The following is a 27,872-nucleotide window of genomic DNA, read 5'->3' on the forward strand; positions in this document are numbered from 1 at the left end:
GTAGTTTCCCTTCAGGGCCCGACTTATCTTTACACCCTGTATATCTTCTTGTAATTGTGTCGCTTAACTTCAAAAGTGGGTAAATCCGTTCTGCTATAAGGTTGATTATATAAAAAATACAATATGATCTTAAAGATAATCAACCTTATAGCAGAATGGATTTACCCACTTTTGAAGTTAAGCGACACAATTGTTGTTGTTTGTTAAGCAGCAGAGACCGCCGAATTATGCATACAAGCTGAAGCTGGCGGAGGACAAGCGCATGATTGCTGAAGAGTCGGCGCAGAAAACCCTCGCCTATCACGAGAAGAACCCGGAGAAGCATCCGCTCTACCCCGAGGAGTGGAAGAAGTTTTGGAATAGGCGGTACAAGGAAATACAAGCTGGTCAGTATTACCGTGTACACTAGCCAATCGTATTTGCAGTCAGCAGCAGAAGTAGTTGAAATGGAATGATCATTATATTCATTATACCTACTTATAGCAGGTAAAAGGTAAAGCCCTCACTTAGCTGGTTTTACTGCTGGCGCAGAGTTAGTAGAGTTGGAAGCTTGACTCTACATGAGATCTGATAACTTATTGTGAGGCTAGCCTTATGGTATCGTCTTGGCACTCGGAGGAAATATAGACTAGAGTAGCCTTTCAGTGACTTACCCCTCTGCCAAAAAACTTGAACAAATGTTCATAAAGTCACGTTAATACAATTTCACTATCGATTCATGCTCATTCACAGAATCGCCACGACACATATCACTGGTAATTAAAAATGCCCGCGTGTGCTGTGAACACTTGTAATAAGCGCTCAAATACCTTAAGTTTACAAAAAGATGCCATAACATTCCATTTGTAAGTAATTTTAAGAGGCCTTATTCCTAAAGACGAGCGTTTTTTGCAAAATAGAACCTTTTTCATTCAAAATTATAAAGAAACTATAAATGATTATTAAAAACAAGTGCGAGTCGGGCTCGCGCACAAAGGGTTCCGTAGCAGCAAATATAATAAACTTATTATGTCAATTTATACACCTGCCAAAATTACAGTTAAATCAACCTATCTCAAAAACTATAAGAGATACTTTGATCAAACCAAAAATCGTTGAAAGAGTTAATTAGCATGCATCACCTCTATTTTTTTTAGAATTTTATACCCCGTAGTTATAAAAATAGAGGGGGGGGGGACATACTTTTTACGACTTTGAGAGCTGATATCTCAAAAACCGTTCACTTTAAGAAAAATGTTTTTAGAAAACTTTATATCATTTTAAAAGACCTTTCCATTGATACCCCACACGGGTATGTACATCGAAAAAAAAAATTTCATCCCTCAGTTACATGTATGGGGGCCCCACCCCCAATTCTTTTTTTTACTATTTAGTGTCATAATTTTGTAGCGGTTCATACAACACATATTCCCATCAAATTTCATCACTGTAGTACTTATAGTTTCCGAGTAAATCGGCTGTGACAGACGGACAGACGGACAGACGGACATGACGAAACTATAAGGGTTCCGTTTTTGCCATTTTGGCTACGGAACCCTAAAAAATGATAATGTTCCTAAAAGTACATATCTTAAGCTAGAAAGTCAATTGGTACTACTTTAAAATATGTCTTTTTATACTTCCGAAAAATCAGTTTTTTCGGAAGACGTTTTCAAATTTCGTAGTGGGATAGCTCGTTTAGAATCGTGATTGTGCTGTTAAAAATGTTATTTGGGGTAATAAATGATCACAATCCTATTTGTTATATCCTGTACGAGTTAGCTAATACTTTGACATTTTAAGATTTACTTGAAATGGTGGATAAATAACCTTCCGTATCCTCCCCATTTTTTCTATAAAAAGAGGTTTACATTATGTATTTTTCCTGCGATTCCTGCATTTTTTGTAACTCTTAAATAATATTATCCTAAACTAGAACTTCTTTTTAACCTATAAGAAAAAAATCATACATATAAGACATACCTTTCTGTCGATAGATATGTTTTTAAAACACCTAAAATTCGAATAAAAGACACTGTGCTAACGCGAGTAGAGATGTGCCAAACCGAAAATATCGCAAACGTTATCAACATTTTCGAGTCGAGTCATGTGGGAGTGGGACCGATCGGTACGTTCGTTCGGCTGCGTTCCGTCTGCTCGTTGGAACCGGTTTGGTGAACTGTCAAACCGAGTCGGGCCGAGTTGAGCCTAACTCGGTTTGAACCGGGTTGGCAAACCGGGTTGACACATCTCTAAACGCGAGCCCGCTCAGTCTGCGCCGAGCGCTCGAAGACAACGGACCTGCGTTTGATCGTCTGGCGCACCTAGCTTTCGTAAGCAGCTCGATAGTTCCGAGAAGTGCCGTAAACTGCGACTAAACAAATCTTGATCCTTTTTACACCTTATGCAATTTTAGCATTCGACATGCTTTTCATATGATTTTGGATTTTAAGTTATACGTGAAGTTTGTTGAGAGTTTGAATTATTATTATATTTTGGGACCAGGATGAGGTTCTGGTTCTCATGATGATGGAGTCAGGAGGTGGTCAACAGAACTGCTATTCTCCTCATCATAACCCCATCATGTTTGGGCTCATTAGATTTGGGCTGACGAGCACCATCGAACTAGATGAGGTCCAAGGTCTCATGACGGGGTCAGGAGGTGGCCAACAGAACTGCTATTCTCCTCATCATAACCCCATCATGTTCGGGCTCATTAGATTTGGGCTGACGAGCACCATCGAACTAGATGAGGTCCAAGGTCTCATGATGGATTCAGGAGGTGGTCAACAGAACTGCTATTCTCCTCATCATAACCCCATCATGTTTGGGCTCATTAGATTTGGGCTGACGAGCACCATCGAACTAGATGAGGTCCAGGGTCTCATGATGGGGTCAGGAGGTGGTCAACAGAACTGCTATTCTCCTCATCATAACCCCATCATGTTTGGGCTCATTAGATTTGGGCTGACGAGCACCATCGAACTAGATGAGGTCCAAGGTCTCATGATGGAGTCAGGAGGTGGTCAACAGAACTGCTATTCTCCTCATCATAACCCCATCATGTTTGGGCTCATTAGATTTGGGCTGACGAGCACCATCGAACTAGATGAGGTCCAAGGTCTCATGACGGGGTCAGCAGGAGGCCAACAGAACTGCTATTCTCCTCATCATAACCCCATCATGTTCGGGCTCATTAGATTTGGGCTGACGAGCACCATCGAACTAGATGAGGTCCAAGGTCTCATGATGGAGTCAGGAGGTGGTCAACAGAACTGCTATTCTCCTCATCATAACCCCATCATGTTTGGGCTCATTAGATTTGGGCTGACGAGCACCATCGAACTAGATGAGGTCCAAGGTCTCATGATGGAGTCAGGAGGTGGTCAACAGAACTGCTATTCTCCTCATCATAACCCCATCATGTTTGGGGTCATTAGATTTGGGCTGACGAGCACCATCGAACTAGATGAGGTCCAGGGTCTCATGATGGAGTCAGGAGGTGGCCAACAGAACTGCTATTCTCCTCATCATAACCCCATCATGTTCGGGCTCATTCGATTTGGGCTGACGAGCATCATGAACTAGACGAGGTCCAAGTTCTCATGATGGAGTCAGGAGGTGGTCAACAGAACTGCTATTCTCCTCATCATAACCCCATCATGTTTGGGCTCATTATAAATATGTGGAAGGTCGTTAATAATAATAAATGTTTTATTAGGGTACCCCTACATGTAAAGAGGGAGCAGATTTTTTTTTATCTACTACTTTTTTTTTATCTGTATTCATATACATTCAATGTTTTTTTTTTAAATCGGTCCAGTAACAACGGAGATATCGAGGAACAAACATAAAAAAATGAAAAAAAAAATAAACATACAGACGAATTGAGAACCTCGCCTCAAATCTCTCAGATTTGAGGCGACGGTTAAAAAGTGACACATCATGAGCAGTTCCAATGCACCAAATGTCATTGTTCTGGACGTAAGTGCATGCTGTTCTTATAAAAATATGAAAGTCACTATAACTGTGATAATTTCCGAAAATATTAATATTATCAAAAAACGATCTTAGTAAACCCTTATTCATTTTTAAATACCTATCCAAAAATATATCACACGTTGGGGTTGGAATGAAAAAAAAATCAGCCCCCACTTTACATGTAGGGGGGGGGGGGGGTACCCTAATAAAACATTTTTTTCCATTTTTTATTTTTGCACTTTGTTGACGTGATTGATATACATATTGTTACTAAATTTCAGATTTCTAGTGCTTACGGTTACTGAGATTATCCGCGGACGGACGGACGGACGGACGGACGGATGCACAGACAGACATGGCGAAACTATAAGAGTTCCTAGTTGACTACTGAACCCTAAAAAACAGAAATCACTATTAAACTATTCTCTAATTTCAAGTTCCTAACTAAAATTTTCCTAATAAAAAAAAAAACAAATTGATCCCGCTACAAACTTTCACCCCCTTTTTCCCTCTACTAGGGGTGTAAATTTTCATAATCGATTCTTATCTCTTCGAAATTTTGTTAATGCAATCTATACAAATTTCGACTTTCTAGCTTTCGTAGTTTCGGCTCAGCGGTGTTGGTTGTTGAATCAATCAATTAGGAAACCTGAATTTATATATGTACATGTAGACTAATACTATACTTTTACTACATTCATATACCTTATTTACTACTACCATACCATGAATATGAAATTAAATAAAGAGTCCCCATATAAAATTGAAAATTATGTTATTAGCAATTTAATTCAAAACTATCAAGATTATTCGTGTCTGCGTTGAATCGATGGCCGTTTCGTGAAATTGATGAGCGCTCTAAGGAATAAGGGGTCTTAATATTTTTGTATTACTGTTCTTATTATTTAAATGAAAATTTCTTGTCATACATACGTCATCGAAATCGATTTATGTGATCGAATGCAATCGATTTGAAATTTGTTGGTGGGTAGAAATGCTGTTTAAGAAGTTGCCTAATGTGGTTTTAACCCTTAAATGCATGAATTTTTCTTTTAACGAGATATTCATATATGTGATAGACAATGGTTTTCTGACGCTGGGAAAAATAATAAAAAAAATATTTAAGATCGATTTTTATACTAAATCAGTGTTAGAAGTTAAATAGGCCAAATCTTATTTATATAAATATATCGTAATTGGTAAGTTTTATTTTTTTTAAATTACAAGTATTAAAAAGGTACACTATTTGTGAAACCTTTATGATAAAATGTTTAAACATAAACTAATTACTAACTCCGAAAAAATCTGCCTAAATTATATACTAAAAATCGCCATCGTCCTGTTTTTAGGGTTCCGTAGTCAACTAGGAACCCTTATAGTTTCGCCATGTCTGTCTGTCCGTCCGTCCGTCCGCGGATAATCTCAGTAACCGTAAGCACTAGAAAGCTGAAATTTGGTACCAATATGTATATCAATCACGCCAACAAAGTGCAAAAATAAAAATTGGAAAGAATGTTTTATTAGGGTACCCCCCCTATATGTAAAGTGGGGGCTGATTTTTTTTTTATTTGAACCCCAACGTGTGATATATTGTTGGATAGGTATTTAAAAATCAATAAGGGTTTACTTATATCGTTTTTTGATAATATTAATATTTTCGGAAATAATCGCTCCTAAAGGAAAAAAAAAGTGCGTCCCCCCCCTCTAACTTTTGAACCATATGTTTAAAAAATATGAAAAAAATCACAAAAGTAGAACTTTACAAAGACTTTCTAGGAAAATTGTTTTGAACTTGATAGGTTTGATTGATTTAATTTATTTAATTGTATATTAAATAATAATAAATAATGAATAATAATTGAGCAATAAATGCGATTTTGGATAGCTACATATCGAGCCACGGGCCATCAAATATATGATGCATATATACATCAACATGCATTTAAGGGTTAAATACAGTCGATATTTATATACCAATTTATCCATAAAAAATCCAGAAGTTGTGCACTTCGCACGAGACTCCATTTTCATATTTTGTAAGAAATAACCTAATTGCAATTAGAATAGAACATATAATAATATTGACAGGATAATTGTGTCGCTTAACTTCAAACTCGGGTAAATCCATTCTGCTTTAAGGTTCATTAATCATTATGTATGAAATAGTACATTACGATACAAGTGCGTAAAAAAGGAAGTTCGAAACGAGTGGCGATAAATTAAAACACGACCGAAGGGAGTGTTTTAAATCGACACGAGTTACGAATTTCCTTTTCGCACGTGTATCGTACGACGAAGTCTCGTCCTGGCATATAATGAACCACTTCTCGCACTAGTGCGAAAAAAAAAAACACCATCTCTACTGAAAATATATAAATATAATCTGAAAAAGAATCAACCTTATAGCAGAATGGATTTACCCGAGTTTTAAGTTAAGCGACACAATTGTAAATTAGGAAGATCACCGACCCGAGACTTCTTCGTAGAGATGAGGTAATGGTCGGTAAAATACCTAATATCTATCGATAAAAAAGTATGATTTACAAAACTTGTTTTTTTTTTCTACAACACAATTTATTTGAAATAGATATATTTGCAGTTTTCCGACGTTTTCGTCAATCATAAAGTTGAGTTGTCCAAATCAATTATGACGAAATACACGAATGTAAGGCTAACTGATCTAACAAAGAAAAGTGATCCTAAAACATGCATTCGCCATATATATATATATATATATATATATATACCAAATTAATTGATTTTAAGAACCAATACTAGTACTTGACCAAAATTAGATTATAGGATATAAAGATTTGTAATCTATATAATATAAAGCTACAACCCGACTGACATTTTTCAAAAAATGGGCAGAAGGGGGATTTGAAGGTGGCAGTGTTTGGTGTGGTCGTATAGAGTTTGGTCCTGCGACCCCGGATAGATCAGACCGTCGGTCTACCGGTTCCGGGTAAAAAAATGTTGGACGGCCTGGCCAAACGGCTGGAGTTAGCCGGGGAGTGTTCGACCAAATGTCATAGAGGACCCTGGGCAGTTTTTGACGCCGCCATTTTTTTTTCAAAATGGCCGACTTTTTTTTTTGACGATTTTTCAAATTTATCGTGGAGTGCTCAAATTTTGGTCGTAGAATCTCCAAGCGGCCTCGATTCGAATGAAATAAAAAAAATTGAAAAGTGCTACAAATGTGGGAAAACTGGCCACTTTTATTTTGTATGGCAACTTTTAAACCGTAAGAGATAGCCGGGGGGTGCTCGACCAAATGTCATACAGGTATCCGAGTAGAAAAAAGTTGCATTAAAAAAAAATCAAAATGGCCGACTTTTTTTTTTGAAAATTTTCAAAATGGTCCTAGCGCGCTGAGATTAGGCACACGGGTGGACGGTCGCGCTAAGATTAGTATTCAAAAAGAAAATTTTGAAAAATTCAAAATGGCGGCCTTTGAGGGCCAATTGAAATTTGAATGGAGGTTTTTCTTTTAATTACCATAGCTCCGTAACGGTACAAAGAAGTGAAAAGTGCTCAAACAAATGTTATACAGTCACCCGAGGTCCATCGAATGGCATTAAAAAAAAATCAAAATGGCCGACTTTTTTTTTTTGAAAAATTTCAAAATGGTCCGAGCGCGCTGAAATTTTGCACACGGGTAGACAGCCACCCTAAGATTAGTATACAAAAAGAAAATTTTGAAAAATTCAAAATGGCGCCCTTTGAAGGCTAATTGAAATTTGTATGGAGGTCCTTTTTTTAAATCCCCATAGCTCCGTAACGGTAGAGAAAAGGTTGATAGTGCTTGAACTAATGTTGTACAGTTATCTGAGGTCCATCGAATGGCATTTACAAAATTTCAAAATGGCCGACTTTGAATTTTTTTTTTTTTATTTTCGGTCCGAGCGCGTTCAAATTTGGCACGTGGTAAGAACGGGGGCCAAAAATAGAAATGAGAAAAAAAAAATTTGGAAAAGTCAAAAACGGTGGCGAGAGGGGACAAAGTCAAATTTCCCTACCAGTTTGTATGGAGGTTTTTTTTTAAATCCCCATAGCTCCGTAACGGTAGGAAAAAGGTTAATAGTGCTTAAACTAATGTTGTACAGTTATCTGAGGTCCATCGAATGGCATTTACAAAATTTCAAAATAGCCGACTATGAATTTTTTTTTTTTTTTTCGGTCCGAGCGCGTTCAAATTTGGCACGTGGTAAGAGCGGGGGCCAAAAATAGAAATGAGAAAAAAAAATTTTTGGAAAAGTCAAAACGGCGGGGAGAGGGGACAAAGTAAAATTTCCCTACCAGCCTGAGGGAGCGTTCCACAGCCCGACGGTCATTGCTCCGGTCCAAGTTCCGAGCTGCGTACAGACAGTGCTCCCAAGCAAGAAAAGTAAAAGTGTCTAAAAAGCGACGCGGCGGGCCGGAGGCCGCAGGCCGGAGGTCCAACTTCCCTACAAATCCTACAATCCCCACAGTAACTACGCGGAGGGCCGGAGGCCCGGAGCGTGTCTGACAGGCTCCCAAGTACGCGAAGGCCGCAGGCCGAGCTGCGGGCAGAGTGCTCCCAAGCACGCGAAGGCCGCAGGCCGAGCTGCGTGCAGACTGTGCTCCCAAGAAAACAACAAAAAGTATCTAAATAAGCGAAGCGGCGGGCCAAAGGCCCGACGCGGAGCTTCGAAACCCAGCGAAGGCCGAAGGCCGAGCTCCGCGTAGGGCCGAAGGCCCGGAGCGTCCCTGATCGGCTCGCCGGCGGACCGGGAAGTTGGAGTTTAAACACGACCCAATAGTAAAAGTGTCTTAGAGAAGCGAAACGACGGGCCGGAGGCCGCAGGCCGCAGGCCCGTCGCGAGCTTCTCAAGACACTTTTACTATTGGGGCGTGTTTAAGCTCCAACTTCCCCACAACCCCCACAGTAACTACGCGGAGGGCCGAAGGCCCGGAGCGTGTCTGAGAGACTCCCAAGCACGCGAAGGCCGCAGGCCGAGCTGCGGGCAGAGAGTGCTCCCAAGCACGCGAAGGCCGCAGGCCGAGCTGCGTACAGACTGTGCTCCCAAGCGAAACAATAACAAAAAGTATCTTAACAAGCGAAGCGGCGGGCCGAAGGCTCGACGCGGAGCTTCGAAACCCAGCGAAGGCCGAAGGCCGAGCTCCGCGTAGGGCCGAAGGCCCGGAGCGTCCCTGATCGGCTCGCCGGCGGACCGGGAAGTTGGAGCTTAAACACGACCCAATAGTAAAAGTGTCTTAGAGAAGCGAAACGACGGGCCGGAGGCCGCAGGCCGCAGGCCCGTCGTGAGCTTCTCAAGACACTTTTACTATTGGGTCGTGTTTAAGCTCCAACTTCCCTACAACCCCCACAGTAACTACGCGGAGGGCCGAAGGCCCGGAGCGTGTCTGACAGGCTCCCAAGCACGCGAGGCCGCAGGCCGAGCTGCGGGCAGAGAGTGTTCCCAAGCACGCAAAGGCTAAAGCAAAAAAGCAAACAAGCAAAGCAATAAATCAAAAAAGCATAGCTCAAAAACAAAAAGCAAAAGCAAAACACAAAAACAAAAAGCAAAAGCATAAGCAAAACACGAAGAGCAAAGCACAAAAACAAAAAAAGAACACCGCGGGGCCCTCGGGCCCCGCGCACCTTTAAAAAACTAGTTTTAACTATAAAACTCCCGTGAGACTCATACATATTTAAAAATATTTTAAGCGGGTTACTCACGTATTAAGTCGATATTTTTAAATATGTATGAGTCTCACGGGAGTTTTATAGTTAAAATTACAAATCTTTATATCCTATAATCTAATTTTGGTCAAGTACTAGTATTGGTTCTTAAAATCAATTAATTTGGTATATATATATGGCGAATGCATGTTTTAGGATCACTTTTCTTTGTTAGATCAGTTAGCCTTACATTCGTGTATTTCGTCATAATTGATTTGGACAACTCAACTTTATGATTGACGAAAACGTCGGAAAACTGCAAATATACCTATTTCAAATAAATTGTGTTGTAGAAAAAAAAAAACAAGTTTTGTAAATCATACTTTTTTATCGATAGTTATTAGGTATTTTACCGACCATTACCTCATCTCTACGAAGAAGTCTCGGGTCGGTGATCTTCCTAATTTACAATTGTGTCGCTTAACTTAAAACTCGGGTAAATCCATTCTGCTATAAGGTTGATTCTTTTTCAGATTATATTTATATATTTTCAGAAGAGATGGTGTTTTTTTTTACGCACTAGTGCGAGAAGTGGTTCATTATATGCCAGGACGAAACTTCGTCGTACGATACACGTGCGAAAAGGAAATTCGTAACTCGTGTCGATTTAAAACACTCCCTTCGGTCGTGTTTTAATTTATCGCCACTCGTTTCGAACTTCCTTTTTTACGCACTTGTATCGTAATGTACTATTTCATACATAATGATTAATGAACCTTAAAGCAGAATGGATTTACCCGAGTTTGAAGTTAAGCGACACAATTATCCTGTCAATATTATTATATGTTCTATTCTAATTGCAATTAGGTTATTTCTTACAAAATATGAAAATTGAGTCTCGTGCGAAGTGCACAACTTCTGGATTTTTTATGGATAAATTGGTATATAAATATCGACTGTATTTAACCCTTAAATGCATGTTGATGTATATATGCATCATATATTTGATGGCCCGTGGCTCGATATGTAGCTATCCAAAATCGCATTTATTGCTCAATTATTATTCATTATTTATTATTATTTAATATACAATTAAATAAATTAAATCAATCAAACCTATCAAGTTCAAAACAATTTTCCTAGAAAGTCTTTGTAAAGTTCTATTGAGTTGGTAAGAAAGTAATGAGCGAATCATAACCAATATTGTTATTTTTATTTAATTTATTATTTTAATCATTTATCAAAAATATAACGGAATTCGTTATCTACTACTTGTCTCCATCGTTCTGGTAAAGAATGAATAGCATCGGCGAAGAAGTTCTTAGGTTTAGATTCAAAAAACTCAGCTATGTACTGTCGTAGATGGGCTTGATCATCGAACTTTTTTTCATTCAAGGCATTGCTTAGCGATCTGAACAATGCGTAATCCGTAGGTGCCAAGTCTGGAGAGTACGGTTGATGAGGTATCACTTTCCAACCTAGCTCTAATAGCTTTAGCCGAGTCACTTTTGCAATGTGTGGGCGAGCATTGTCGTGTAAGAAAAAACTTTAGCATGCTGTGGACGATTCTGACAGATTTTTTGGTTTAAATTTTCAAGCTGATTACAGTACACTGATGCGGTAACAGTCATTCCACTTGGTAGGAGTTCCCAGTGAATAATACCATGAATATCCCACCAAACGGACAGCATAACTTTTTTCGGGTGAGGCTCTGTTTTTGGTGCCTCTATTCCTTTTTCGTTTGGAGCTAGCCACTGACGTTTGCGTGTGTGATTTATATATAAGACCCATTTTTCATCTCCAGTGATAAGATGGTCCAACCAGTTGAATGTGCGGCGAAAAGACAGAAGTTGTATGCAGATATCGGCACGGCGGTTTAGTTGATGTCTATCAAGTTCGTGCGGTATCCAAACACTGTATTTGTAGTTTTTTCCCAACTCGTGTAAATGTGTTTCTATGGTGACATGAGAGCAGCCTAACTCGGTAGCAAGAGTACGACTCGTTAGCCTCGGATCTCCTTCAATTAAGGTTTTTAATTTGGCTACATCAATCTTCACCGGTCGACCAGACTTAGGTTGATCTGATAATGAAAAGTCGCCACTACGAAACCGCTGGAACCATCGTTTCGCCGTGGCCTCAGACACGACTTCAGGAGCAACACGCTGACATATATTACGCACTGCTTCGGCGGCTGAATGGCCAGACTGAAATTCATATAGTAAGCAATGCCTTACATGCACTTTTAATTCGTCCATTTTCTTCCTTATATTAGCTCGGCGACAGCTAGTGAATGACTGACGAGAAACTGTGCGACTCGCCCTTTATATACTTTCGACCATAGAAGATTCTAGAACTCTCTCAAAAATTTTATGTGGAATTCAATCGATCGCTCATTACTTTCTTGCCAACCCAATACTTTTGTGATTTTTTTCATATTTTTTAAACATATGGTTCAAAAGTTAGAGGGGGGGGGACGCACTTTTTTTTTCCTTTAGGAGCGATTATTTCCGAAAATATTAATATTATCAAAAAACGATATTAGTAAACCCTTATTGATTTTTAAATACCTATCCAACAATATATCACACGTTGGGGTTCAAATAAAAAAAAATATCAGCCCCCACTTTACATATAGGGGGGGTACCTTAAGAGGGCTTTCGTGTTAAAAATAGTGAAATCGCAACCGAGCGCTCGATCATACCGTGTGTGGTATCAAATTAAAGGGCTTTGCGAGTAGTTTATAAATATATATCACATTATAGGACTTTTTCTACTTGGTCTAACAAAATATGAGAAAATGTCCAAAAGTGGTAATAATTGTACCGGTGAAGGCTCGTTTTCAAAAAATTAGCAAAAATCAATAATAGCAATTTATAATCACTAAGGCATAACAGCAATTTAAGTAAACGTTGCAGATTAATTTAGTACAAAACTTACTTCGATGTGATGTAGATTTTCAAAGAAATTGTCACTTAATTTTAGGTAATTTCTGAAAAAAATTGAATTCGCCTTAGGCTAGTTTACTCTTTTTCAAAAACTTAAAATAAAAATCTAGTCTGAAATCATTGTGGTACAGGATATACGAATTATAAATTTACACGTTTTAATATTCAAAATTGTCCAAATTTTACAAATAAGATCGACTGATTCAGCTCTATACGTGCGTTTTTCTAAACGTGCATTAGAGAAAAATTCATAATTAATTTAGTGAGTTAGTTTTCAAAAATCCAGTCTTATAAAAATCAAGATAATAAGATGCTCTAACTGGAACTTGAATTAAATAAATCTATTGGATAACGGAAAGTGTAGTATTTCACCGACTAAAACTATCAATTTTACATTCTTTTGACGTTTTTTTTGAAAGCAGCCTTAATAAAACATTTTTTTCCAATTTTTATTTTTGCACTTTGTTGGCGTGATTGATATACATATTGGTACCAAATTTCAGCTTTCTAGTGCTTACGGTTACTGAGATTATCCGCGAGATTATCATTTTTACATTTCCTACTGAATGACTAATGGTACTTGGTGATTGCCCACAGCGGTGCAACGCTAAAACAGCTATTCGGTTTCAGCAATCGCAGCAAATTACTGTTTTTTGTTTTAAAATAATTGTCAAACATTCAAAAATGGAATCCAAAAACATTTTCTTAAAATTATGTTCTAAATTTAAATAAAAATAAGGTGCCAGTGACAGAATTTTAGGACCGACTAAGTAATGTTAACCGATTTTAACAGTTTTTACTTTATAGTAAGGCGGCGGAATTGAAAAAAGTCGTCTAGTTTTGAAGTTGATGTGACTGGAGAGTATACTGCTGACAAGTGGTATCGTTGTGATCGGTAGACTTTACTGAGTACGAAATAATGACTTGTCACTTTCTCAGACTGTGGGGGGGTTAACTATGACGTCACAAAGATCGCGGTCCCGGGTTTCAATTTTTTGCCAATTTGTCTAGAACCCCTTATCCAATTTTGAAAAATGAGGTGTCGATTGAAAGCGTATAACATGCTGATTAAGATTTATTATATGTGAAGAGTATAGTTTTGTTAGTTATTTTTTAATTAATAATAATGCAAAAAATACTTTTTTTTTACTCTCTTTTTTGATTTTTGTGACTCAAAAAGGCAATGAAAACGGCCACTTAGCTAAAAAATATGTTATATAAATCATTTAACTACATTATTAAGCTATCTGTTGCTTTTTAAATTTCTACGATCGGATAATAAATAAGCAAACTACAACCACATACCTGTAGGCGGGGAGTACCGCTTGACACGCGTTCCCATACATTCGGCGTCTACCAAATTACACCTCGCGCAAAATTCGTTTCAAGCAGATATACCTCTAATCTTATTCATCGTAACCTATCAATATTGGTATCATTTGAAAGTACAATTAAAGTACTTTAAGAAACAATGTCAATCATTTTCATAAAATCAATAATCGCCAGTCTGTGGTGGTTACAAAGGAAAAAAGTGGGTATGCAATTTGACTGGTTTCCTAGGTTTGATACCCTAGACGAGTTTAAAAGGGGAGGTAAAGGTGACATATGGGTTGTTCTCTGGCCTAAAAGCTATACAGAGGGTCAGGGGAGAAAAAAACTAGGGTTTAAGTTTAGTTTTAAGTTATTTTTTCTTTTATTTGTTGATTTTATTGTGTTTAATTTTTTTGTAATTTTATCAAGGATACACATTGGTTTCTTTTGCTGAAAATTCCCTTTTTTATGAGAAATGTTATGAATTTCATGGCATTTTCCGATAGAGACTAAAATTAACTTTCAAATAAGGCCACATAGTCATACTGATACATAGTCATACCCTTAATATTATATAAGTAAAAGTATGACTATGTGGCCTACTGATACATAGTCATACCCTTAATATTATATAAGTAAAAGTATGACTATGTGGCCTTATTTGAAAGTTAATTTTAGTCTCTATCGGAAAAAGCCATAAAATTCATAACATTTCTCATAAAAAAGGCAACTTTTAGCAAAAGAAACCAACGTGTATCCTTGATAAAATTACAAAAAAATTTAACACAATAAAATCAACAAAAAAAGGAAAAAATAACTTAAAACTAAACTTAAACCCTAGTTTTTTCTCCCCTGACCCTCTGTGTAGCTTTTAAAGTAAAATCCATAAACCTACGGACCAAATTGACAAGTAAGTGTGAACGAATGTTGCCACAGTTTGGCCAGTGTCGTTCTTATCGATATTAAAATTATGATTACATCGTAGATTTAAGGTGCACCCAGACGGGACAATGAAATTGGCAATTTGATCGTCTAATCAATATACCAACTTTTTCTGTGATTTCGACAGATCAAAAGGTCTGTAGACCGTTAATTAGAGATATTTTTTTTATTTCGAAGCAGCAATAATATTATTCGAAAATTATATAGATATTTATGACATACTTGCCATAGCGTGACAGATAATTGATTATCGTCGGACATGGTATTTTATTTTTTACCTACAGGCTCGAAAACCTTTTTATGTTTTAAAACTAGTGGGTAAAAATGCGTGGCATCCATCCACTACCTCGAAGATACATAGAACAAATCAAAAACCGATCCGCCGACGTAGAGATGTGCGTGTCCTGTCGTTGCTGTACAACGTACTCTATAACCCCTGTTCGCCAACTTACCTATCTGAGAGATTTAACTATCTGGCTGAAGGCAGTGAACACCGCTTACGTTCAAGCACTAATCTTACGCTTGCCATTCCGACAAATAATACACGTACGTATGCAAAGTCTTTCACGGTGCGCGCGGTGAAATTGTGGAATGAACTGCCTCGGTCTCTCAAACAGTCTCAGTCTGTGGCGTCACTCAAGACTAATTTGAAGAAGCTTTGGCTTTCCAACCAAGCGTGATCTGGTTATGTGTATTCCTTCTGAACATACTCCTATTTGAGAAGTACATATTTCTTGCGATATTCATATTTATGTATATATATATTTATATATCGTATTTTATTTGTGTATTCGTGTAAGTATGTAGTTTATTTCATAATATTATTTAGTATTTATGTAGTTTATTTACTTGTGGACATTATTTTGGTTTATTTCTGACCTTTATTGTAATTCTGTAAGTTTGTCTATCTTGCCCACTTTAATGTTCCTCTCATCTAATCTGTTAGCTGGAAGAGATCCCTTATAGGGATAAGTTCGCCTTTGTACCTCTGTTCCTGTAAACTGTATATGAATCTGTTGTACACAATAAAGTGATTACTACTACTACTACTACTACAAAATGTGTACCTCTTATTTGAAACTAATATACTTATTCTTGATTTAAACTTGTCTGTTGTATGTACTTTACAACTTGTCGATATATTGTTATCGACATATACCCTTCCCTATTTTAACTTTGCTGTTCCTGGTATCATTTTACCTGTCAGTCATTTGTCAATTTAGTCCGTAGGATTATGAATTTTACTTTAGGCCAGAGAAAAACCCATATGTCACCTTTACCTCCCCTTTTAAACTAGGAAACCAGTCTAGGGTATCAAACCTAGGAAACCAGTCAAATTGCATACCCACTTTTTTCCTTTGTAACCACCACAGACTGGCGATTATTGATTTTAAAAAAATGATTGACATTGTTTTTTAAAGTACTTTAATTGTGCTTTCAAATGATATCAATATTGATAGGTTACGATGAATAAGATTAGAGGTATATCTGCTTGAAACGAATTTTGCGCGAGGTGTAATTTGGTAGACGCCGAATGTATGGGAACGCGTGTCAAGCGGTACTCCCCGCCTACAGGTATGTGGTTGTAGTTTGCTCATTTATTATCCGATCGTAGAAATTCAAAAAGCAACAGATAGCTTAATAATGTAGTTAAATGATTTATATAACATATTTTTTAGCTAAGTGGCCGTTTTCATTGCCTTTTTGAGTCACAAAAATCAAAAAAGAGAGTAAAAAAAACGTATTTTTTGCATTATTGTTAATTAAAAAATAACTAACAAAACTATACTTTTCACATATAATAAATCTTAATCAGCATGTTATACGCTTTCAATCGACACCTCATTTTTCAAAATTGGATAAGGGGTTCTAGACAAATTGGCAAAAAATTAAACCCGGGACCGCGATCTTTGTGACGTCATAGTTAACCCCCACAGTCTGAGAAAGTGACAAGTCATTATTTCGTACTCAGTAAAGTGTACCGATCACAACGATACCACTTGTCAGCAGTATACTCTCCAGTCACATCAACTTTTCCCGAGACCCTCTCGCCGCTCTACTATTATTTGAAAGAAGATGATCTCGTACTAATTTGAAATACGATATACATCCGTAAGAGTGGATAAATTGAAAGAAAAAACTGATAAGTTTTTTGTGCATTAAAAAAATGTATTCAAGATACAAACACGATTATAATTTTCCTGTAATATTTAGCATAAAACCATTTTTACATGTTCCTTAAAATTTCTTTTTTTTTTCCACAACAAAAACAAATATGAAAAATAGTTTATTTACGTTCAATTTCCGCTCTTTCTAACGAAACCTCACTTAACCTAGTAACTTACTTAAAATTTACAGTTTGCTTCCCTTTTATTTTGGCCATTTTCTACAATTAAAATTAATAAATATATATTTTCTATTTATAGAGGTTCACAATTTTCACAACTATTCTAAATTTCAAGTTGATAGCATTAGTAGTTTTCAAGACATTTAGTAATGTGACAGACGGACAGAGTCGCACCATAAGGGTTCCTGTTGTACCTTTTTGGTACGGAACCCTAAAAATGAAGACTAATATACATATTATGTGATAAATTGATTATAGTTTAGCGTTCGTATTAGATTAGTCAATATTTTTATAGAAAAAATACTTGTAGTGTTTGTTGTCCTTATCACATGGATCGTAATTGCACCATCTTACTTATCGACATATGTAGGTATATACATGACTATTTTATTCTTTGCTATTCCTGATACTTATCATTTTCATTTGTCAAACTAATGTCGATTTAGTTCGCTTGATTCTGGACGCGACTGTACATACGAGGCACATACGTTTGTTGAATATATTTTATTTTTGTTACAGAGGGCAAGGATCCATCTAAACACGATTTCAAGCCAGAATGGATAGTGTTTTGGACAGCACGCATGAAAGAATTGCACGACGCCGAATTGAAAGTGGTAGTTAACGAAATCTACCGAAAACTTTGTATCTCACCTCCCGACATGAGAGGTCGGTCGCCTGAGCTAAAGGCTTGTTCGGCGGAGCGGCGCAGGTCGCCTGAGGCGCGGCGCCGTTCGCCGGCCAGGCGGCGCTCGCCCGAGCCGCGCCGCCGCGACCCGTATCTCGAGCGCCGCAAGTCGCCGCACCGCCCTCTGTCTCCGGACCCAAGACGCAATCGCAGGTCAGACTTAACACACTTTTCACATTATCCTATCCGATGTCGGATGTATGAAGTTGGTACCTACCAAAGGCAAAGATGGCGCCTTTAATATACACACTGTAACATGAGGAAACCGAAAAATTTTAACAGCATATTCTTGATCACATTCTATTTTAAGACTAAAACACCGGTATACTCTTGGGTCGTCTCGTTCGTTTTTCGCCTCGTTCCTAAATTTGTCCAATTCTGCTTTAGCCAGCTATTCTTCATTCGTCAACTTAGGGCCAGTTGCATCAACCACATTTGACAGACACATCGTCAAGCAGCAGACGTCTATGGAACTTCCCATACAATAAAATTTAAAGAGGATACGGTAGCGAAAATGCTAAAATGGAAATGAGCCCCCCTTTCAACTTGGGAATTTTAGTTAAATATACAAGTGTTATTAACTAGATTTATCGAAAAAAAAAATGTCCATTAAGAACAACTCAGTCAAAAGATATTTCAAAAATATCTTTAAAATCGAGGTTCCGCTCTCGACTCTTTCCTCCTTCAAAACTTAATCAATCGGAACGAAATTTGAGAATCTGAATAACAATGAAATAATCTATGTCGGACCGTTAAGCTTTTTTGGTTAATTTTTACCAATCTTGAGTATCACACCTTTTTTTGCGCCACAATGAAAAAGGCCGTTTTTGGAAATTTTTGATAGGCTCTAGAGTCTTTATAAAGCAGAATATCAAAAAAATCAAAACGGTCCGATACAGATAAAAATAATAACAATTTGTGTTGAAAAAATCATTGCTCTATCTTTAAAAACCAGGGAGGAAATAGTCGAGAGCGTTTGTAAGGAGAATTGACCCCTACCGTATCGTCTTAACGAACGCTTTAACGGTGACAGACGGTTTGATGCAACCGGCCCTTAGTCTGCAGTCAGTCATTATCCTCTTTGGCCATAATCACATAATGAGTTGTTTGGCCTTTTTCTTATCTCGACTCAAAATTTTTTCGTCAATTCGTATTTGGACGTAGGTATTTTAAGTTGGTACTACCGACCTAATGCTAAGACTATGAAAAACACGAAAAACATAGATTTAACAGCAAACATGCCGAAAGAAGAATATTACGAGTAAAGAACGAGGCGGATTAGAATGGCTGACGAAAGCAGAATCGGACAAAGGGCCTGGCCGGACTGCCATGGTAAAATCGCCCCTGGCTAAATATGAAATATTGATATGCAGGATTATTCGTATTGTTACTACATGTACTACTACTGGATATTATGCCTCAAACTGTTTCCGTTTACGAAAAAAATTTAAAAAAAGAAATTTTGTTTTTTATTTTTTTCTTTAAAACCGCGTATCCGATTGAGTTGTTCTTTGGATATTTTATAGATATATTAGGGATACATCAATAAAAAAAAATTAACTTCCTGACTTTTTGTTAAGTACATTTTTTTTTTAATTTATGTTTTAAATATTTTTTTTTTACCACATACGAGTTAGCGACACCGTAGCGTTGTAGTAAATTTATTAAGGATTACTTCGTTCCTACACGCTTTTTCTGTATCGTCATTCGGTTTTGTCAGAAATCGAGAAAAATCGCATTTTCGGCTCTTTAAGGGGGGGTAGAGGGGTGACGCAGAGGGGGGAGGGGTGGGGAGGGTTGATGAAAAATAACTTCGGCCTATAATCTACATATCCCAATTAAAAAAAAATCTTCCATTAATTATGCCAAAATTTTCATACATCACTTTCCAGGAGCAACGTACTAAAGGGTAATACTAGTAATATATAAATAACTTATTTTGACATTGTTGATCCAAACTAATATTTTTGATAAAAATATATGTAATAGAGTATAAAATGGCGATTATTATATAAAAATATAGTAGGTGTCGCTAACTCGTATGTGGTAAAAAAAAATATTTAAAACATAAATTAAAAAAAAAATGTACTTAACAAAAAGTCAGGAAGTTAATTTTTTTTTATTGATGTATCCCTAATATATCTATAAAATATCCAAAGAACAACTCAATCGGATACGCGGTTTTAAAGAAAAAAATAAAAAACAAAATTTCTTTTTTTTAATTTTTTTCGTAAACGGAAACAGTTTGAGGCATAATATCCAGTAGTAGTACATGTAGTAACAATACGAATAATCCTGCATATCAATATTTCATATTTAGCCAGGGGCGATTTTACCATGGCAGTCCGGCCAGGCCCTTTAGGAACGTGACGAAAAACGAACGTTACGACCCAAGAGTATACCAAAAAGGAAGAGGGTAGTGCGAGATAGCACCTGAGCGGACGCGAAATTTATTGCTCTTACGCTTTTAATCTCAAAAAATACTTAAGTACCGCTGTGCGCGAATATTCGTGTAAAATAATAGTCAAATAACTATAATCAGTGTTTTGTGTAACAAATCGGACATAAAATCGCCAGTTATTTGTGTTTTAAAGCAATAGCTAGGACTAATAGTTATTTGCTTACCCTCGCTGGACTCATTAAAACAACATCACTTTTAATCAATAGGTATGCCACCTATAACAACCAACAACATGTCTGTAAAAACCTGCGCTGGCTGTCAGCTGGCAATTAAAACCAGACTGTTTTTATGTTGTTCGAACTCGAAGTGCAAGAAAGTGTACGATTTGGAATGTGCGGGTTTCAGCGAAAAACAAGTCAAGCAAATGGAAATCAGCAAACGCGCTGAATGGAAGTGCCCGGAATGTCAAAATAAGCAACCTAAAGTCGGTAATACAAATACACCAGTGCGATGCAATCACTCCTCACCTGCAGAGGGACCCAGCCCGCCACAGACACTACAGGACCAGACTCCACAGGACGGCCTGCTTCAAAATATACCGGACAGTTGCGACGCGCCCACAAATGATTTTGAAAAGTTAAAATGTGATTTAACTGCTACATTTCAAGTTATGATTGATAAGTGTTTAGAAAAGCTGTATAAAAAAATCGACGGACTTTCACACACTTTCTCCAATTTAAGCTCACGTATGGACTCCGTGGAGGACCGAGTCTCTGCTGTGGAATCAACCCTCAGTCAGAAATCCTATGACGAACCGAGTGCACTAGCGGACACCATAGAACAGCTCAAAGTACAATTAGACCGTCGCGACCAAGAACTTCTGCTAAATGACCTAGAAATATCGGGAATACCGGAAAGTAGCGGTGAAGACACGGTTAACCTAGTGATGCTTATCGGCAGCAAACTTGAAGTCACTATACAACAACAAGAAATTGTCAGTGCAACGAGAGTTGGTGCAAGGCGTGACAACGGCGATAACGTGCGGCCGCGGTCGCTAGCACTGCGCCTGGTGCGACGAGAGCTGCGCGAGCGACTGCTGCGGGCGGCGCGCGAGCGGCGCGGCGCTAACACCAAGGGATTCCAGCTACCCGGAGCGGACAGCGATCAAACCTGTCAATTCTACATTAATGAGCGACTCACAAAAGCAAACAGAAGGTTGCTTTTCTTGGCCCGCCAGGAATCTAGACGTCTAGAGTGGCGTCACCCGTGGACACGTGACGGTGCCATTTATGTGCAAAGTAGTCAAAAATACTCCCCGCGCCGTATTCGCACAGAAGCTGAACTGCATCAGGTTTTTGGTTTGGAGCCTACTGGCAGTATTTAAAGTGTTTAACTCTGTATATTATAATAACAAAAGCAACAGTATACTTATCAAGTGATAATCATTGTTACTACTATAGTCTACAGGTATATTTTAAATTAAGTGCCACTATCTGTGCTAAAATAATTTCGCATGTTCTTTGTAATCCTAAGTTTATATTCAAGGCAGCCTATGTATTACTGGTACGGACGGTTCACTGGACGACATATTATCTATATCAATTTAACCATATATATACATTATACTACAATAGCATGCTTATCGAAACATATATTTATTTAAAAATAAGTACGGCATGGTATACAACTGTTTGTTTTATTTATTCACTTATCTCCTATGTAAACTACATTATAGACCTGGCAAAGCATGATAGGTTACCAATAAATTCCAGTCATCTCTCAAATAAATATAACCGGTACTTATTTGTTGTTTGCATAAATGGTAATAGTACATACTTATACTCGATATACAGGTACGCGCACCTAGAATCATTTTGTTTTAAGATTTTGGACTGGAGACATGCTTCACAGTTAAGACTGTACCTACTTCACAGTAAATATTGTGAAATATTATTCTCTTTTGTTATACAATTTATTAAAAATAAAAAACTGACCCTTGGATTTTTAAACCCTGGTTCGCTTAGTACACGACATAGTGAGTTTCTTGTTGCCATGGCACGCTATGATGTAGATATAATGGCCATAAGTGAGACATGGTTGAGAGCCGGGCAAGAGGCCCGCGCGCCTGCGCCGCCGGGCTACCGGCTGCGGCACGTGCCGCGCGACGCCGCGAGCGGGCGCGCGCGCGGCGGCGGCGTCGGCATGTACCTGCGGCGCGGCCTCACCGCGCGACGGCTGCAGCACCCCGAAGCGCCATTAGTTGAACAGATGTGGCTAAGTCTCAATATCGGTGGTCTTAGACTGGCTGTAGGAACTGCGTATCGACCTCCCTGGTTTAATGTTGACACATTTCTGGATGCACTTACTGATTCTTTAACCACTTTTGCCATGTTCGATTATATTATTCTGTTAGGCGATTTTAATATTAATGTTTTGAACGAACGTGAGCCCAATACAAGGAAACTAACCAACTTTTTAAACTATATGCACTTATCACAATATGTAACTGAGCCGACGCACTTTACAGAACACAGTGAAACTCTCATTGATGTTATCTGCTGCAACAAGTCTATATCAAATGTGTCCGTTAATTACATCCCTGACCTCAGCAGTCATGCTTTTATTACCTGCCAACTAAATGTTAAAAAAGTTAAGCCACCTTCGAAAATGTTTTTATACAGACCTATTAAAAATATTGACCTAGATAAGTTTAATATGACTATCAATGTTATAGACTGGGAAGAAATGGTGAAGGGCAGCGTCGACGAGATGGTGGCTCAGTTTAATTATTGCTTGACGAATGTGTTTGATACATATGCTCCTTTACAAAAAGTATATATTAAGGAAAATAGTTACCCTTGGATCACTTCTAATATAAGGGAGATGATGCGCCTACGAGACCTAGCTCACACTAAATATCACCGCACGAAATTGGACTTCCATAAAAAATATTACAAAGATTTGAAAAGCCTAGTAAATATTTCACTCCATTATGAACAATCAGCTTATTTCCAGTACCATGTAAATAAAAACCTTAATAACCCTACAAAACTTTGGAAAAATATCAAACACAACTTAGTAGACTTCAAATCACAACACACTGAATTACCGACCCATCTCAATGATCCTGATTGTATAAACTCCTATTTCCTTAACATACCTGGCAATAATAACTTTGATTTACCATATATAATTTCTCTCGAATCTAATCGCCATGGTCCACATGAGTTTAACTTAAACCCTGTAGATGAAACAACAGTTGCAAAAATTATCAAATCATTAAAAACGAACGCTACTGGGGTAGATGGCATATCTCTGGACATGGTAATTCTGACCCTCCCAAGAACTTTATCGACAATCACAAAAATCGTAAATAAATCTATAGAAACAAATGTCTTTCCGCAGCTGTGGAAAGTTGCGTCTGTTAAGCCTATCCCTAAAATACTTCATCCATCCGATTACAAGGACCTGAGATCAATAAGCATACTACCTCTCCTTTCTAAAGTACTAGAAAAGGCCGTATGTATGCAGTTAACTGAATTTCTTGAATGCTGCCAAATATTACCAGAAAGACAGTCAGGTTTCAGAAAAGGTCACAGTACCTCTACAGCTCTGTTGGATGTAGTTGATGAAATCCTAACTGCACAAGACGAAGGCAAGGGATCAATATTGGCACTACTAGATTTCTCTCGTGCCTTCGATAGTATAAACACGTCCGTTCTTCTGTCATGATATAGAATCAAATGTGTCCGTTAATTACATCCCTGACCTCAGCAGTCATGCTTTTATTACCTGCCAACTAAATGTTAAAAAAGTTAAGCCACCTTCGAAAATGTTTTTATACAGACCTATTAAAAATATTGACCTAGATAAGTTTAATATGACTATCAATGTTATAGACTGGGAAGAAATGGTGAAGGGCAGCGTCGACGAGATGGTGGCTCAGTTTAATTATTGCTTGACGAATGTGTTTGATACATATGCTCCTTTACAAAAAGTATATATTAAGGAAAATAGTTACCCTTGGATCACTTCTAATATAAGGGAGATGATGCGCCTACGAGACCTAGCTCACACTAAATATCACCGCACGAAATTGGACTTCCATAAAAAATATTACAAAGATTTGAAAAGCCTAGTAAATATTTCACTCCATTATGAACAATCAGCTTATTTCCAGTACCATGTAAATAAAAACCTTAATAACCCTACAAAACTTTGGAAAAATATCAAACACAACTTAGTAGACTTCAAATCACAACACACTGAATTACCGACCCATCTCAATGATCCTGATTGTATAAACTCCTATTTCCTTAACATACCTGGCAATAATAACTTTGATTTACCATATATAATTTCTCTCGAATCTAATCGCCATGGTCCACATGAGTTTAACTTAAACCCTGTAGATGAAACAACAGTTGCAAAAATTATCAAATCATTAAAAACGAACGCTACTGGGGTAGATGGCATATCTCTGGACATGGTAATTCTGACCCTCCCAAGAACTTTATCGACAATCACAAAAATCGTAAATAAATCTATAGAAACAAATGTCTTTCCGCAGCTGTGGAAAGTTGCGTCTGTTAAGCCTATCCCTAAAATACTTCATCCATCCGATTACAAGGACCTGAGATCAATAAGCATACTACCTCTCCTTTCTAAAGTACTAGAAAAGGCCGTATGTATGCAGTTAACTGAATTTCTTGAATGCTGCCAAATATTACCAGAAAGACAGTCAGGTTTCAGAAAAGGTCACAGTACCTCTACAGCTCTGTTGGATGTAGTTGATGAAATCCTAACTGCACAAGACGAAGGCAAGGGATCAATATTGGCACTACTAGATTTCTCTCGTGCCTTCGATAGTATAAACACGTCCGTTCTTCTGTCTAAATTAGTTTATTATGGTTTTAGTAACAGTACCATAAACTGGTTTGCGAGTTATTTATCGAACCGATCACAGTTTGTTGAAGTGCGCGGCGTTGACGGTTCTAGTGTATCATCTGAATTACTCCCAGTGTCCAGAGGAGTTCCACAAGGCTCCATTCTCGGTCCTGTGTTATACAGCCTCTACAGTTCAGATATTGTAAAAAACATACGTCATTGCAAATTTCATGTATATGCCGATGATATTCAAATCTTTATATCTTTTAAACCAGAAGACACTAAAGAGGCAGTCGATAAATTAAACGAAGACTTGCATCGTATTGCTAGCTGGTCAAAAATGAACAGTTTGGTGCTTAATCCTTCAAAATCCAAGTTTCTGGTGTTAGGTTCAAGAAAACAAGTGAACAGAATCAACGCTTTAAACCCGAGCGTGAACATTACAGGTCAGAAGGTAGACATGGTCTCAGAAGCCCGTAACTTAGGCATCCTTATGGACAGTTCCTTGCACTTTGAAAACCATGTCGTTGAAACGGTCAGAAATTGCTTCTACAGGTTAACAGTTCTTTACAGGGTGCGAAATTATTTAAGTGTAGACATGCGTGTGAAGCTTTGCGATACTCTAATTCTGTCTAAACTTAATTACGCGGATACGGTATATGGGAACTGTTTACTATCTCGTACAAAAAGAATCGTTCAACGACTGCAAAATGCGTGTGCTCGCTTTTGCTTCCCAATACCACCTCGGACACACATAAGCCCATACCTGAGTAGTAACAAACTGTTAAACATGAGTAATCGACGCATGTTACATTTCGCCTCGCTCCTTTTTGGTATCTGTGTCAGTAAAAAGCCGGTGTATTTATTTGAGAAATTGACCGTCCATCACCACATAAGACATGCTCCCAGACTGCTCTGCCCAAGGCACAGAACTGCTGCATTTCGTGGCAGCTTTCGTTACGCTGCCACGAAGTGCTGGAATAATCTTCCACCTCCAATCCGACAGAGCATTACTATAGGTTCTTTCAAATTGCGACTAAAAGCGTACCTAATGGACCAACAATGTTCTGCTGCCTGAAACATTATTTAGTTTGAGCTAGATTTATTTATTTCATTAAAATATATATTTCCGATCTTCCTTTCCGTATGTCGTCTTTGTTACTTTTATATGCCTTTTTAGTAGTTCTGCTACTGTATATTTAGATATGTATTTGTGTATATATAATATAAATTTAACGTATTTAATTGACACTATCTATATTCACGATGTCCGCAACCAGTATGCTGTCCCGCATACCTCGCTGGCTCCGCAGAAAACCAGCGCCGTTGACACGCCTGTCGTGTCAGCTGCATTGCTGAGTGGAGACCATTTCGGCCTCTCATTTCTACTTCTACTGTTTTGTTTTAAGTCTTTGTATTTCTATTTCTGATGTTTGTAGTGATGTATTGGCTGAATAAATGAATTCTATTCTATTCTATTCTAAAACACGTAGGTCAAAAGTACACTATCAGATGTTTATCATAGAAATATGGTCATACTAGCTTTTGCCCGCGGCATCGCTCGCGTTAGAAAGAGACAAAAAGTAGCCTATGTCACTCCATCCCTTCAACTATCTCCACTGAAAAAAACACGTCAATCCGTCGCTCCGTTTGGCCGTGAAAGACGGACAAACAAACAGACACACACACTTTCCCATTTATAATATTAGTATGGATGTCTGTATGCCTTTCTTTTTCTCCAACGTGAAGAAAAACTACGGCATGTTGCCTATGATCATATTTCTATGATAAACATTTGTGACAGTGGACTATCGGCCGTAGTCAAAGCGGATCCTAGGCCCTCATGTGCCGTGGCGAATGCCGGGATAACGCAAGGAGGATGATGTTGACGATTTTAAGACTAACTTCTCTGGATTTTGCCTACTTTCAGAGCTATTACCAATTTTTAAAAAGGTTCTTTTTAACGGCGTCGATGCCACTTCCCATGTTAAACAATGTGTTACCTACTGTAGATAATTTTACGTAATGTTGCTGTATCGTTTTAGTGTGGGAGTGTAGTAACGAGGGGAATAAGTGCATTTGTACTTAATTAGTGCCTTTAACTCGCCGCCCTCGAAAGACGGCAGGATTTTTTTTGTTAGGACTACTTTAATGATGTGTACTCCCTACTGAATTCTCAAGTGAGCAACGGTACGAAATTACCCACGCTATATGTCTTTGCATTGTTGTATGCAATTTTGGGTTTACCCAACTCGTTTTCGTTTTGTATCGTACCAGTTGCACGAAATAATATTAATATTGTGTGCAATCCGTAGAGCGCGCAGCCCTGTACATACCAACTTCACATTGGAGTCAGTACGACGCAGCCGCAGCCCGCTGTCGCGGCGCGAGGCTGAGCTGCGTAACCGCAGCCCCGCGCCGCCCGCGCACCCGCACCACGCCGCGCCCAGCATGCAGACCGTCACCATCTCCGATGATGAACTTAAGATGTAACATATTCTACAGAGAGTAACGATACCAGTATACGTCTGTCTAAAGCCTGCGATACACATGTCTTTAGTTTCTACAACTGCCAGATCGGACTGATCGGACCATCGAACCTATTAGCAATTTCTTTTAAAATGCTGTTGGGACCACATCTCGCACGACTTAGTAATGAAATTATACTATTGTCCCGGAGCTGTAAGTTCACATTTTTGACACATGACAGCGTCCACAAAACGTAAACTCGCGCGACCTAATGAAAT

At 38.1% G+C, this 27,872-nt stretch overlaps 1 protein-coding gene across 4 annotated transcripts in view; it reads left to right on the plus strand.

Annotated features, from left to right (window-relative positions):
- The window catches only part of LOC125241602 (uncharacterized protein CG7065-like), a 161,195-nt gene that overhangs the window by 77,825 nt on the left and 55,498 nt on the right, over positions 1 to 27,872 (plus strand). For all 4 annotated transcript variants that reach the window (XM_048150161.1, XM_048150160.1, XM_048150163.1 and 1 more), the window contains 3 exons: positions 212 to 386; positions 17,672 to 17,990; positions 27,441 to 27,614. In XM_048150161.1, the coding sequence (XP_048006118.1) occupies positions 212 to 386; positions 17,672 to 17,990; positions 27,441 to 27,614 (668 nt within the window). The remainder of the gene's footprint in view (positions 1 to 211; positions 387 to 17,671; positions 17,991 to 27,440; positions 27,615 to 27,872) is intronic.

This window comes from Leguminivora glycinivorella, chromosome Z, assembly GCF_023078275.1.
Source record: "Leguminivora glycinivorella isolate SPB_JAAS2020 chromosome Z, LegGlyc_1.1, whole genome shotgun sequence".
Classification (NCBI taxonomy): Eukaryota; Metazoa; Arthropoda; class Insecta; order Lepidoptera; family Tortricidae; genus Leguminivora; species Leguminivora glycinivorella.